This window comes from Silurus aristotelis, assembly GCF_946808225.1.
Source record: "Silurus aristotelis genome assembly, chromosome: 6".
Taxonomy (NCBI): Eukaryota; Metazoa; Chordata; class Actinopteri; order Siluriformes; family Siluridae; genus Silurus; species Silurus aristotelis.
The window spans coordinates 15,672,587-15,686,669 of NC_139579.1; the positions used below are offsets into that span (position 1 = coordinate 15,672,587).

Below are 14,083 nucleotides of genomic sequence, written 5' to 3' on the forward strand. Positions count from 1 at the left end.
AGTGTGAATTAAAAAATAAATACATAAAAATCTATTTTATTCTTAGCACAGTTACTTAGAAGATACACACACTCATATATTCAACTAGTTTTGAGAATAAAATAATCTAGTCAAAAATGTAAATGTTTTTTGTATAGAGATTTTTATGAAGGTTAAAAATTTTAATTACATTGAAATAAATGTTGAATTGTACAAAACATTATATTTAAATTAAACTTGCCATTATTCCTCTCTTTTGATTTCATAATATTAAAACAATAAATACTTACTATACATTACTATGTAATATGCTTAACTATTGTAGTTATATTTTTAAAGTACCAGTTCAGAGAAACTTATAGCAGGATGAGAAACTCTTTACTAATATAAAATATATAAAATATTAAATATAATTCATAGTACAAAAGAGTTCAATGCCTAATACAACTTTCCAGTGATTCTAATGAAAGACATTATTCTGGACCTTATTTTTCAATAATCTTTTCAAAATCTAATTTTCCCCCTTTTCCCCCCTATTCCCATATATAGCATGCGGAGCCAAATTAAAGATCATCATGTTCCAACTTTGGCTTGAGGGCCCTAGTTCGGGCATCTCTAATTTATTGATATATATTATCATTATACCCTAAACTACACTACTAAGCTGATTTAAAGTGTCCTAAATGTCGTTTATCAATGATAGGAAAACATAAGATGCTAAAGTAACAGCTAATATACTGTATCTAGCCATTTCTGGTTATTTCTAGATTGTAAGGCTCATAGTTTCACCTTGGTCACAAACTGAACTCATGCCTCATACATAATATAGCGCATAGCTGTACAATGTGCCGAACTTTGTTCAGGTTTCTTCTGACTAAATGCAAACTTTGGCCTGTTGTAAAAGGTGATAAAACATTCTAACATGGGCCTTTGCATGCTAGAATACAGAATTGACGTGCTGAAATATCAGTGCACTGACAGTTATCTGGACTAACAGTCTGCAGTAAGCAATCTCGGAGATACTAATTACGTTATCTTATCTTGGCTGTCTGTTTACTTTCCTTCAAAATCATTAAATCGTATGTAATGATTTAATGTATTTGCAAGTTTCTATGACAGATATTTCTTATTCTAGCTAATATAATATAACTTTTTTGTCACTTTTAATACATTATCTGACATCTTTGCAGTAAGCTAAAGCATTTGCTTAGATATCTTTTAAATGAATTTCCCCTGTATGCTTATTTCATTGTAAATTATCTGTAGTAAAACCATTACATTGACTATTTCCCCGACCATACCTGGGCAGCTTATAAAAAAGGCCCCTGATACATCACATTTGTCCTCTCACTATTAACCCAAATGATCAGAAGGCCTTATGGTACTTAACTTGTGGTACATGATTATGAATATAAACTTTTATTCTACTTTATATTGTTCTGAACCAGCAGAGCTGTTTCCTACGAAAGCTAATGTAGATCACCTATCAGAGGCTTTGTGATTGTTTGTAATCCTTTCTTCTTAGACAACTGAAAACACTCGTAATATCTGATCCCATATTTTACTTAGGGTGCAAGTCACTTGAAATGCTGATCCTACTCTCAGTTGAAACCAACAACCAGCAAGACACAGGGTAAGAACTAATTTAAGTCATCATAGAGCTTATGAGATGTGATGAAGCAGCAATAAATCTGTAAAATCTGACGTTCCCTTTATTATCACCAATGGGGGTGACCTCAGCTTGTGTTGAATGATATTTAATAGAAGCAGACAAGTCTTGACTTGTTTTCCAGACGGTCTTTACCCAGTCTCTTTATTGTGCTCACCAAGCACAACAACAAATGGTCACTTTCACCAGGCATAGGGACAGATATTCTCACATTTTCAAGAGCAGATGGATTGATACTGTAGGCAGATTTGCAGATGTGTCTATCTGATAAAAAGCTCTATGAACGAAAAGCACGTATATTTGAAATATCAAATTACACAAACCTGCAGTGCAACAAGTTGAAGTGCCACTAGGCAATCGTTCTGCATGGACCATCGAATCATTCCACACTATTAAATGTAACAACCACAACCCTTTATTCAAATGTTGTGATGTTGCTGAGAAAGCTAAGCTTTTTGTCCATTTCTGTTTCTGTTGCAAAAAATACAAGAAGCTCTGCAGATGTTTGATGTTCATGTCATGCCCTGCTATAACATCTAGAGCCTAAAGATCCATGATGCCACTGAGAAGCTCAAGAACTTTGAAGACTGATTTGGACTGTAATTAATATCAACAGTCTACTAAAATGGTTTAGGACCACAGGTTGCATGAATAGTTCTGCAATTATGCACCTAATACTACACACCTCAACAATGTAACTGCAATGAATAGACATTCGGTGCAACCCAGATGAGTAGAGGTTCCCTTTCGAGTCTTGTTCCTCTTCTCAAGGTTTTTTCCTCAAACCATCTCAGGGAGATTTTCCTTGCCACAGTTGCCACGAGCTTGTTAATCAGGGATAAACAATTATAAGGAACTAATGTATAGGCAAAAAAAACCATATAACCTTATAACCGCTTTATCAGTGTGAAACTGCTTTGAGACAATTCCCATTGTAAAAAAGTGCTACACATCTGAAAATGTAAATATATTTCATTAAATTAAAAGTTTTCCTTGTATTTCGACAATATATAAGATATAAACTGAAATAGACAGTAAGCATTAGGTGCATCGCAAATGACATATTCTTCAACAATTTTATTTAGGCCTAAAAACAATCAAATCTGTCTAAAATATGCAGCAAAAAAGGTTAAGTGTGTGTGAAGATCAAAGAACAGCGCTTACACTGGGCCCTGCAAACAAGTATTTCCATTGCTTTTAAATTACTTACAAGCTTTTAATCAAACCTTCATAAAATAAAACTTTATTAAACATCCGTCACAGAAAAAGCGCATTTCCTCTATTCGGGATACCTACAATTAGTGCGACTTCTGGCTTTAAATTGTCTTGCTAATAGTGTTCAGGTTCAATTTCATGTAAGCGTTCAAACTCTCATCTGTCAGATTTTAAAATGTCTCTTAAGGTCGGATTTATTAAAATAGGAAATACGGTCTGTGCAAACCAGACAGAGCAGAGCACCAAAGCTTTCAATAGAAGCACATGTTTCTGTCCACTCATTTTGAAACTTTCGATGTTCCTCTGCATTTTTTCTTTTCGCCATGACCATTCATGGTGCACGCAATGCACAGATCAAATCCAATCATTAAGTTCGCAGATGACACGACCGTGGTGGGTCTCCTCAGCAAGAACGATGAGTCAGCATACAGAGAGGAGGTGCAACAGTTAACAGCCTGGTGTGGAGTTAACAACCTGTCTCTGAATGTTGACAAAACTAAAGAGATGGTTGTTGACTTCAGGAGAACACAGAGTGACCATTCTCCACTAAACATCGCTGGATCCTCCGTGAAGATCATCAAGAGCACCAAATTACTTGGTGTTCACTTGGCGGACAATCTTACCTGGTCACTGAATACCAGCTCCATCACCAAAAAAGCCCAGCAGCGTCTCTACTTCCTGAGAAGGCTAAGGAAAACCCATATCCCTCCCCCCATCCTGACCATTGAGGGACCATTGAGAGCATCTTAAGCAGCTGCATCACTGCCTGGTTTGGGAACTGCACTCTCAGATCACAAGACCCTACAGAGGATAGTAAGGACAGCTGAGAAGATCATCAGAGCCTCTTTTCCCTCTATCATGGACATTTACACATTTACACCACACTCTGCATCCGCAAAGCCAACAGCATTGTGGATGACCCCACACACCTGTCACACACACTTTTCACTCTCTGACCATCAGTAAAGCGGTTCTGAAGCATTCGGGCCGCCACATCCAGACTATGTAACAGCTTCTTCCCTCAAACCATCAGGCTTCTCAACAAAGAACTAAACTGAACTGAATTTACACACACATACACACACACACACACACACACACACACACACACACACACACACACAAACACAAACACAAACACACATATACACACACACACACACACACAAACACACATACACACACACAACTGTGTGACTTATCTGTACAACCCGGACTCAACACACCCATACTCACTTCGCACACCCATGACTTCAGTACCACTCACATTACATTACTTCATTACCATTAACTTTTTAAATGCTTTTTTGCACATCTTTTCTGAACTGGTGCTATATGTGCTCTTTTGCAGAACATTTTTTTGTTTACATTTTGGCTACTGTTCAATTTTGTTCACTTTGTCTTGCCACAACAGGTTTACTGGCGGAGCTATTTTGTGTTTTGACCTGCACTGTCCTTTGTTGTCTTGCACTGTTTTCTTGCACTTGTGTTGTCTTGAACTTGTGTTGTCTTGAACTGTCTTGTATTGTTTTACACTGTCTTGTGTTGTCTTTGCACTGGTTGCACACATGCACTTTATGTGGCGAGGACACACTAGTCCTTGGCCCTGTGTTTTTTGTTTCTGTGATTGTTGTTTTATGTCGTTGTAGGTAGCATCAGGGTTCTGGAGGAACATTGATTCATTTCACTGTGTACTGCGTCAGCTATATATGGTTGAAATGACAATAAAAGCTTCTTGACTTGACTTGGTAACACAGGTCAGAATTAAGCTGATGACAAAACATTTAATTTGCAATAATTATATTTTCACTTAAAATACTAACTTGAGTCATTATATGACGGCGGTAGTGTATGACGTCACAGAGGTGAGACGAAATAATCACACGGAGAGCACGCGCTTTGCAAATCACAGGTGTTTTTTAAAGCGTATTCAAAGTGCGATCATTGATGATTTCGAAATGAATGATAGTCAATTGTGGACCCTGTAAAATCCCATGTGTTTGATTAATTGGGTTGAAATCCCCCGAATTTGGTCAGGGTTTTTTTGAGAGTTTGTAAAATCTCTTTGATCCTGAGATCCTCCCAGTATGAGATTCCTAAAAGAGACGGAAAGAAGAGAATTCACGACTCATCAAGTGATCCGTGTCTTTTCTGATCTCACAAGCGGAATTTATCGAGCCTTGTTGGTATTTCTCATTGATTACCTCATTGCACAAAACTGAATGTTGCACTATTGAACATTTACACCACAAACAATTGCACACATCATACTAAGACTTTTGCAATTATTGTATTAGTCATTTGGATCAGAGGACTATTTTCCTTACACACATACATATACACTTGTTCCATGGACTGAGAACTATTAATCTATTAATCTATGGTGAATTGTTGACAAGTTTTGAATTATTTTTCATTTGCATTTTTATTTTCCTTGATGTAATCTGTTAATTGGAAATTGTATATTTCTTTGTTGGTTAAAGGTCCTAATTGAATCAATTTCATAAGAAACAAAGCTCCAAAAAGAAGAGATTATAAAGCAACATCAAGTTTGAATCGATTTAAAACGCAAATTGATATACAAAAAGGGACGATTCATAAATCAAAGTAACAGATATAATACAAATATAAATCAAACATAATATAATTAGATCAAGTCACTACAAAGGAGCTCAAGATCTACATTTCTTTAAAGGAAAGAAAGGATGAAACTATTTTATTTTATTTGTTAATGTGTATTTTCTTTTTCTTGCCCTCTTTAGCGAACCTAGCATTCTGGTCCATTACCGTGTATCCTAACATACTGATAGCGTTACCATAGAAACGTAAGTATGTTTGCCGTTTATTGGTGTCGTGAAAAAGAAACACAGCGCATTGGTCGGATCGACGTCATGTCATTGTAACCTGACTTTTCATTCATTTTTGATTTGCTGCAAAACAAAGGGATTGTAAATGTATTTTCTGTAGGTAAATGATTTCTAGTGACGGTTATATATATATATATATATATATATATATATATATATATATATATATATATATATATATATATATATATATATATTTTTTTTTTAACTATAAATTGTTAGTGAAGGGAGACAGCTGGAGAGCCACGTAGCCATGGGTTCCCGACCTCTGACTTACAGCTATTAAGTTTCTATTGTATATTCAGCAAAGTGGTGTGACTATTAGGGTCCGAAACATGTCTCACTCTGTCCTACACAAACATACTACTTCTCCCAAATTCAGCCTGTTTAAATCTGGGCACCAAATGTAAAAACGGTGTTCATTTATTTATTGAGTTGTATGCCTATTCATATTTAGATATTTATTGATTATGTGCCAATGACAAATGAATAAAAGTTCGATAAAGACGTGCTTGATCTCTCCAGAGGGAATCCAACTGTCCCGTGTGCCTTGTCCCCTCAACGAGTCCGCTGTCCCGCACTGCGCATGCGCGTAGGTTTAGTCAATTACGTCAGGAACGTGACGGACTCGGTGGCGTTTTCGCTGGACCAAGAAATGTCGCGAAGAAAACTTCGAAAATCCAAACAGAAATGGAAAAGCAAAAAAGAGGACAAGGCGAAAATCATCAGCTGTGTTGAGGAAAAGTGTGTGACGGCGAAGTGTGTGTGTGAGCGTGTGAACGCGGAGTCCACTGGCCGCAAACAGAAGACATCAAAACAAGTGCATTTCACCGTGCTGCCAGACAGGTACGAGCCTCTAGAGGAGGACAGATTCTCGGATACAGCCCCAGAAGAAAACCACTGGGAAAAACAACAGAAAAACAAGAGGATCCGCAAAGTATGTAAACTTTTATTAAAGTTTGGGTCTTCTTTAATTATTGTATCTTTTACCTTTAGGAAGTTTGGTCTTGATGTCACATGACATCTGCTTTATCTTCGACCTGCGGTAATGTTCTGAACATGTGATAGTGGTCAGACTGTTTTTCTGGCAATATTTTGATTTAATAACTACTTTACAAAATAAAAACATTTATGATTCATAAACATACTGCATATAATTATAAATGAAATGCACTGCCTTTGTTGGGCCCTTGAGCAAGGCCCCTATCTTGCTCTGCTCCAGGGCCACCATATCATTGCTGACTCTGCGTCCTGACCTCAGCATCCTAACAAGCTGGGATATCCCAAGAAACAATTTCACTGTGCTGTAATGTATACGTGACAAAGGCGCTTGCTAATAATCTACAAATATATATAAAAAGATAAAATAAAATCCTAATAATTTTAACAAAACCAATATATGCCTTTATAATTTTTCATTACAGGTACAGGTTTATTGCTACTACGTCAGCATGGCATGATTGTATGTAAGTGTAAGATCCCACAAATGTGATCAGTTCATAAGAACTTTGATACAAAAAAAAAGAAATAAAGAAATAAATACTTCAAATACTTTGCAAACAGCACATGTAATTTAAAAGGAAGAAGAAGAATATACAATATAGTCAAAGGGTGTCTAAATCTAAAATTTTAAATTAAGAACCCAGAAAAAACCTGTGTGAAAATATACAAACAGTAACCTGAGCATAGGATTGAAGTAGGGACCTGGAAACTGCACCATTGTGACATGCTAATCATATATGTTATATATATTTCCATATTATAGTTTTTCTAAGTAAAAGGATTTGACGTATTTGTACTCGCTTTGTGATCCAGGGACTCAACTATCCCTGAGCTGTATGTCAGGACATGCGTTTTAGAATAGCTACATTGGCTAATGCAACAAGCCATTGGTTGTTCTTACATTTTTTTGACACATTTGGCAACAGTGATTGCTCAGAATACACTGTATGGCCAAACGGTTTGGGAAAACCTGACTACCACACCGATATGTGGTTCTTCCCCAAATCGTTTCCACAAAACTGTCTAGAATGCCTTTGTATTAACCTTATTGAGACTCGAACACACAGCAAGCTCCATGATGATGTGGCCTTTGGGATAAAATGAAACGTTGAATGCACAATGTCAAAATGTAATAGAGATCTCTATGTATGGGCTTGTATGATTTATATTCCTGTGAAATACCTTTTGAAGTCTTTTATAAACACAATTTTAATATAGATATATAATTCAGATGGTTGTAGAATTCTAATCTATAATTTACTCCCTTTCTCACTTGTTCAGAACTTTGGAAAAGCTCTTCGCTACACCTGGAAGTGTCTGGTCGTTGGACTGCAGAGTTTCAGCACATCATACTCCGGGCCTTTGAGTGCAGCTTCCCCTCTCATGCCTGAGATCTTAAGGACAAAGGGTAGCGCATGATGGGATAAAATCCTTGTATAACCTCCCAAAAGTTTCATTTCAAAGTACAAAGTTTTCCAGAATCATTTAATTGATATGTGATTGATGTTTCAGTAATCCTGAGGTACTTTTCAGCCAAGTGGTCCAAATTATTCCCATTAGACTCCTTAGGTCTTAACTTAATTGCCCATAAAGGCCTGTAATAAATAAAGAAAACCGACAAACAAAATCTTTAATGCTTTATTATTTTATTCTTTGTGGTGGCTCATTAGCATAGTGTTTTTTAATGAACTCTCAAATTTATTCAGACTGGTTTGTCTATGTTAAGAAAAAAGGAAAGATTTTTCAGGCTTTTCACAGCTGGTATCCCACCAAAAAGACATCCTAGAAGGATTCACGCTTGGTGGATTTTTCTTTGATCATGACCTAAGCAGTTTATAATCATGATGAGTCAAGCATGTGACTTTTCACCTAGTGCCAGTAACCTAATCTGAACATGTGATTTCATCTGTTAATCATCTCAGGTCAATAATCAATTTTTAAGTCTATTGCAATTCAGCTTTTCACATTATTGTCATCATTATAAAATTATAAAGTGTATGGTAACTGATAGTAATAATAATAATTGCTATGAAGTAAAACAAATGGAGTATGTAGAGCAGTTGTCAGAGCTGGACATTTTTATACAGACTTTTTTGCTCTTTTAAGAACTGAAAATCCTGTTGGAAAATCTAATGTGAATGTTATAGTGACATAAACTGGTTTAATATGTAACAGTACAATATACTGGTATACCCATTTTGTATTTTCATATATTTTACATTTTGACAATGGCCTTAAAAACAAGCTTTGTGTGATTATAAAATGGGTTAATGATTTGATTGGCAAAAAAAAAAGATCAGCCACAACTAATTTTGTAATTTTCTTTTTTACATTTTATAATGCAGACACATGCAATCACTTAAATATTTTAATACAATCAAATACATAGTTTCTGTGAATGTTTTATTGAGGACCTGAGGATGTTGTGTTTAGAAATTTTGTGAACATTTATAGTGTCATGCAACGTATATTTTTTAAAAAGTTTAAACAAAATGATATTTCCATTTATTTTATTTGATGTATATTTGTTGTTATTAAGTAATGTTATATTTACTCTTTCACTTGAAAATTATTTCTCCTTGTAAGGTCTCACACAGTGTAATTTTTAAGTATGGCTGTACTATTTGATAAGCTCAACCTCAAAGCTGGCTGTAGGTCACTTTTTTTAATTTATAGAAAGTAGAGTGAAAGTTTATAGATTGTAAGTTAGATTAAAAAAAAAATCTGTTTAGATGGTGATGTTCACCATTGTGTGGCAGTATTGTGTCAGTAATGATAGAAAATCTACCATTTCTGTTTGATTGTGTTTTTGTGATGGTCAGATCTAAAATGTAATTTCACTTTTGTATGAAAAATGAAAGAAATATCCCTAAATATCTTACATTATTGATAAAGTAGCTACAAGGTGACTATCATGTCTTGTTCTGTTTTAATGAGTTCCATTTCAATGCAGTCCAATAATGTTGGCATTTGACTTCCATTTTCTAGAAGGCAGTTAAACATTGTCATTCTTGAAATAAAACTAAAGTGAAAATGACTGGTTGGTTTCTTTAGGCTAGCTTAATGCTGTCTTTTCTCATTAATTTTGATCGTCATCTTGTTTGTAAGCGGTTTGTTTATTTTATAATTAAGGAGAGATATAACAGAGAAAACGTTGAATTTGAATATATGTGTATATACACTGCCCATCCCAAAAAAATAGGCAGTCACCATGGATTTAAATAAGCAAATTAAAAAATAAGAGCCTCCCATTGGATAATTACTTCATGGATGATTGTTTTAGCTGGCAACAAGTTATTTAACATATGCTGTAAATAGCTTCTCATTTTTTTGAACACCCATGTCGGAAGACACATCCTGTGGTCCTGGAAAAGATATTAATCTGTTTCAGAAGGGTCAAATGATTGGCATTCATCAAGCAAAGAAACCATTTAGGGAGAAACTACTATTGCTGAAACTACTAAATTTGGTTTAAGAACTGTCAATCCCATTATTAAAAACCAGAAGGATGGTGGGGAACCATCATCTTCGAGGAAGAAATGTGGTCAGAAAAAAGTCTTAAATGATCATGAAACGTTTGGTGAAATCAAATTGTAAAAAAACAACAGTAAAACTCACGGCTATGTTTAATAGTAAAACTAAGAGCATTTCTACACGCACAAACTTAAGGGAACTAGAGGGATTGGGACTGAACAGCTGTGTAGTCTTAAAAAAAACACTTGTGAATAAGACTGATCGGAAAAAAAGGCTTACATTTGCTCTCCCATCAATTCAAGGCCAATACAAGAACATGGCGAACTGATGCCATAATCCAAACTAAAGGCGGTCTTAAATGTTAGCGAGTATCTTCTTCTTCTTCTTTCGGCTGCTCCCATTAGTAGTCGCCACAGCGGATCATCCGTCTCCATACCACCCTGTCCTCTATATCTGCCTCTTTTACACCAACTACCTGCATGTCTTTCCTCACCACATCCATGAACCTCCTCCTTGGCCTTCCTCTTTTCCTCCTACCTGGTGGCTCCATCTTCAGCATTTTTCTACCAATATAATTCATGTCCCTTCTCTGCACATGTCCAAACCATCTCAATCTCGCCTCCCTCACCTTGTCACCAAAACATCCTACATGTGCTGTCCCTCTAATAAACTCATTTCTAATCTTGTCCATCCTCGTCACTCCCAACGAAAACCTCAACATCTTCAGCTCTGCTACCTCCAGCCCCACCTCCTGTCTTTTACTCAATGCCACTGTCTCTAATCCATACAACATCGCAGGTCTCACCACAGTCCTATAAACTTTCCCTTTCATTCTTGCAGATACTCTTCTATCACAAATCACTCCTGTCACTCTTCTCCACCCACTCCACCCTGCCTGCACTCTTTTCTTTACTTCCCTAACACACTCTCCATTACTTTGCACTGTTGACCCCAGGTACCTGAACTCCTCCACCTTCTCCACCTCTTCTCCCTGCAACCGCATCACTCCACTGCCCTCCCTCTCATTCACACACATGTACTCTGTCTTACTCCTACTGACTTTCATTCCCCTTCTCTCCAGCGCATATCTCCACCTCTCCAGGCTCTTCTCAACCTGCTCTCTACTCTCACCACAAATCACAATATCATCTGCAAACATCATAGTCCAGGGAGACTCCTGTCTGACCTCGTCCGTCAACCTGTCCATCACCACTGCAAACAGGAAAGGGCTCAGGGCCGATCCTTGATGCAGTCCAACCTTCACCCTGAACCAGTCTGTCGTACCTACTGCACACTTTACTGCCGTCACACTGTCCTCATACATGTCCTGCACCACCCTCACATACTTCTCTGACACACCTGACTTCCTCATACAAAACCACAACTCCTCTCTCGGCACCCTGTCGTACGCTTTCTCTAAATCCACAAATACACAATGCAGCTCCTTCTGTCCTTCTCTATACTTCTCCATCAACATCCTCAAAGCAAATAAGGCATCTGTGGTGCTCTTCCTCGGCATGAAACCATACTGTTGCTCACAGATGGTCACCTCTTCTCTCAGCCTGGCTTCCACTACTCTTTCCCATAACTTCATGGTGTGACTGATCAACTTAATTCCCCTGTAGTTACTGCAGGTCTGCACATCTCCCTTATGCTTAAAGATCGTCACCAGCACACTCCTTCTCCATTCCTCAGGCATCCTCTCCCCTTCCAGAATCCTGTTAAACAATCTGGTTAAAAACTCCACTGCCATCTCTCCTAAACATCTCCACGCTTCTACCGGTATGTCATCTGGTCCAACCGACTTTCCATTCTTCATCCTCTTAATCGCTGCTCTCACTTCCTCCTTACTAATCCTATCTACATCCTGCTTCACCAACTCCACATCCTCCAACCTTCTCTCTCTCTGATTTTCCTCATTCATCAGCTGCTCAAAATACTCCCTCCATCTTCTCAACACACTCTTTCCTCACTAGTCAACACATTTCCCTCTCCATCCTTTATTGCTCTAACTTGCAGTACATCCTTCCCAGCTCGGTCCCTCTGCTTGGCCAATCGGTATAAATCCTTTTCTCCTTCCTTAGTGTCCAACCTCTTATACAGTTCCTCATATGCCTTTTCCTTGGCTTTCGCCACATCCCTTTTAACCTGCTGCCGCATCTCCTCGTACTCCTGCCTACTCTTCTCATCACTCTGTCGATCCCACTTCTGTTTTGCCAATCTCTTTCCCCTAATGCTCTCCTGCACTTCCTCATTCCACCACCACGTCTCCTTGTCTTGCTTTCTATTTCCAGATGTCACACCAAGTACTTTTCTAGCTGCCTTCCTCATCACTCCTGCAGTAGTTGCCCAATCATCCGGCACCTCTTCACCACCACCAAGCCCCTGTCTGACCTCTTCCCTGAACCTCACACTACACTCTTCCTCCTTCAGTTTCCACCATCTTATTCTTCTTTCAAACCTTACTTTCCTCCTCTTCTTCTTCGCCTCCAAAACCATCCTACAGACCACCATCCGATGCTGTCTAGCTACACTGTCCCCCGCCAACACCTTACAGTCTCCAATCTCCTTCAGGTTGCATCTCCTACACAGAAGATAATCCACCTGTGTGCACCTTCCTCCACTCTTATACGTCACCCTATGATCCTCCTTCTTCTTAAAATACGTGTTCACCACTGCCATTTCCATCCTTTTAGCAAAATCTACCACCATCTGCCCTTCCACATTCCTCTCCTTAAAACCATACCTACCCATCACCTCCTCATCACCTCTGTTCCCTTCACCTACATGCCCATTAAAGTCTGCCCCAATCACCAATCGTTCTTTTCTAGGTACACCATCTACCACTTCATCTAATTCACTCCAGAATCTTTCTTTCTCCTCCATCTCACAGCCAACTTGTGGAGCATAGGCACTGATGACATTTATCATCATCCCTTCAACTTCCACCTTCACGATCATCACCCTATCAGAAACTCTCTACACCTCCACTACACTCTTACTGTACGCTTCCTTCAGAATCACCCCTACACCATTTCTCTTCCCATCCACACCATGATAAAACAGTTTAAACCCACCTCCAATGTTCCTGGCCTTACTCCCTTTCCACTTGGTCTCCTGAACACACAACACATCTACCTTTCTCCTCTCCATCATATCAGCTATCTCTCTCCCTTTACCCATCATAGTACCAACATTTAAAGTACCAACCCGAACCTCTACTCTCCTACACTGCTCCTTTTCCTGCCGTCTCTGTAGACGCCTTCCTCCTCTCCTTCTCCTCCTTCGGCCAACAGTAGCCCAATTTCCACCGGTACCCTGTCGGCTAACGATACCTGTGGCGGTCGTTGTTAACCCGGGCCTCGACCGATCCGGTATGAAATTCTCATTTGTGATCCGCATATTTGATTTGGCACATGTTTTACGCTGGATGCCCTTCCTAACGCAACCCTCCCCATTTACCCGGGCTTGGGACCGGCACTAAGAGTACACTGGCTTGTGCCCCCCTAATGGCTGGGTTAAATGTTAGCGAGTATGATGTATATAATGTGCATTCCTTATATGTCCATTTCGTGAAAACCAAGCTGTTGCATATTTATTCAACAGGACGTTAACAGGAGTTAGGTAACTTGTTTTTTTTCCCCCCAAACTGTTACCACAAAATTTGAGGCACACAATTATCGGATATCTTTGGATGCAGTAGCATTGAACTTTCCTTTCACATGAACTAGGAGACCCAAACATTCAGCATGACATTGTCTATGTGCACAAAGAGAGCTCCATGAAGAAATGGTTTACATGGGTTGGAGTGGAAGATCTTGAGTTGCCTGCTGTAGAGCACCTTTGGGATGAATTGAAATGCTGACTGCACCCCAGG

The 14,083-nt window shown here is 38.3% G+C and overlaps 1 protein-coding gene and 1 long non-coding RNA gene across 2 annotated transcripts in view; both read left to right on the top strand.

Moving 5' to 3' along the window:
• LOC310727394 overlaps positions 1-14,083 on the top strand; it is a 766,835-nt gene that overhangs the window by 49,403 nt on the left and 703,349 nt on the right. The window lies entirely within an intron of this gene.
• Positions 5,801-9,769, top strand: LOC310727377 (uncharacterized protein). The gene is made up of 3 exons (XM_083543812.1): positions 5,801-5,826; positions 6,256-6,667; positions 8,014-9,769. The coding sequence occupies exons 1-3, from the start codon at positions 5,816-5,818 to the stop codon at positions 8,149-8,151; spliced, it is 561 nt and encodes a 186-aa protein (XP_083399938.1). The 5' UTR covers positions 5,801-5,815; the 3' UTR covers positions 8,152-9,769.

What these genes read in the sequence shown, in the direction of transcription:
- LOC310727377 (XM_083543812.1), top strand. An exon ending in AAAACAAGAGGATCCGCAAA is followed by an intron (nt 6,668 to 8,013) that starts GTATGTAAACTT and finishes TCACTTGTTCAG; the next exon opens with AACTTTGGAAAAGCTCTTCG.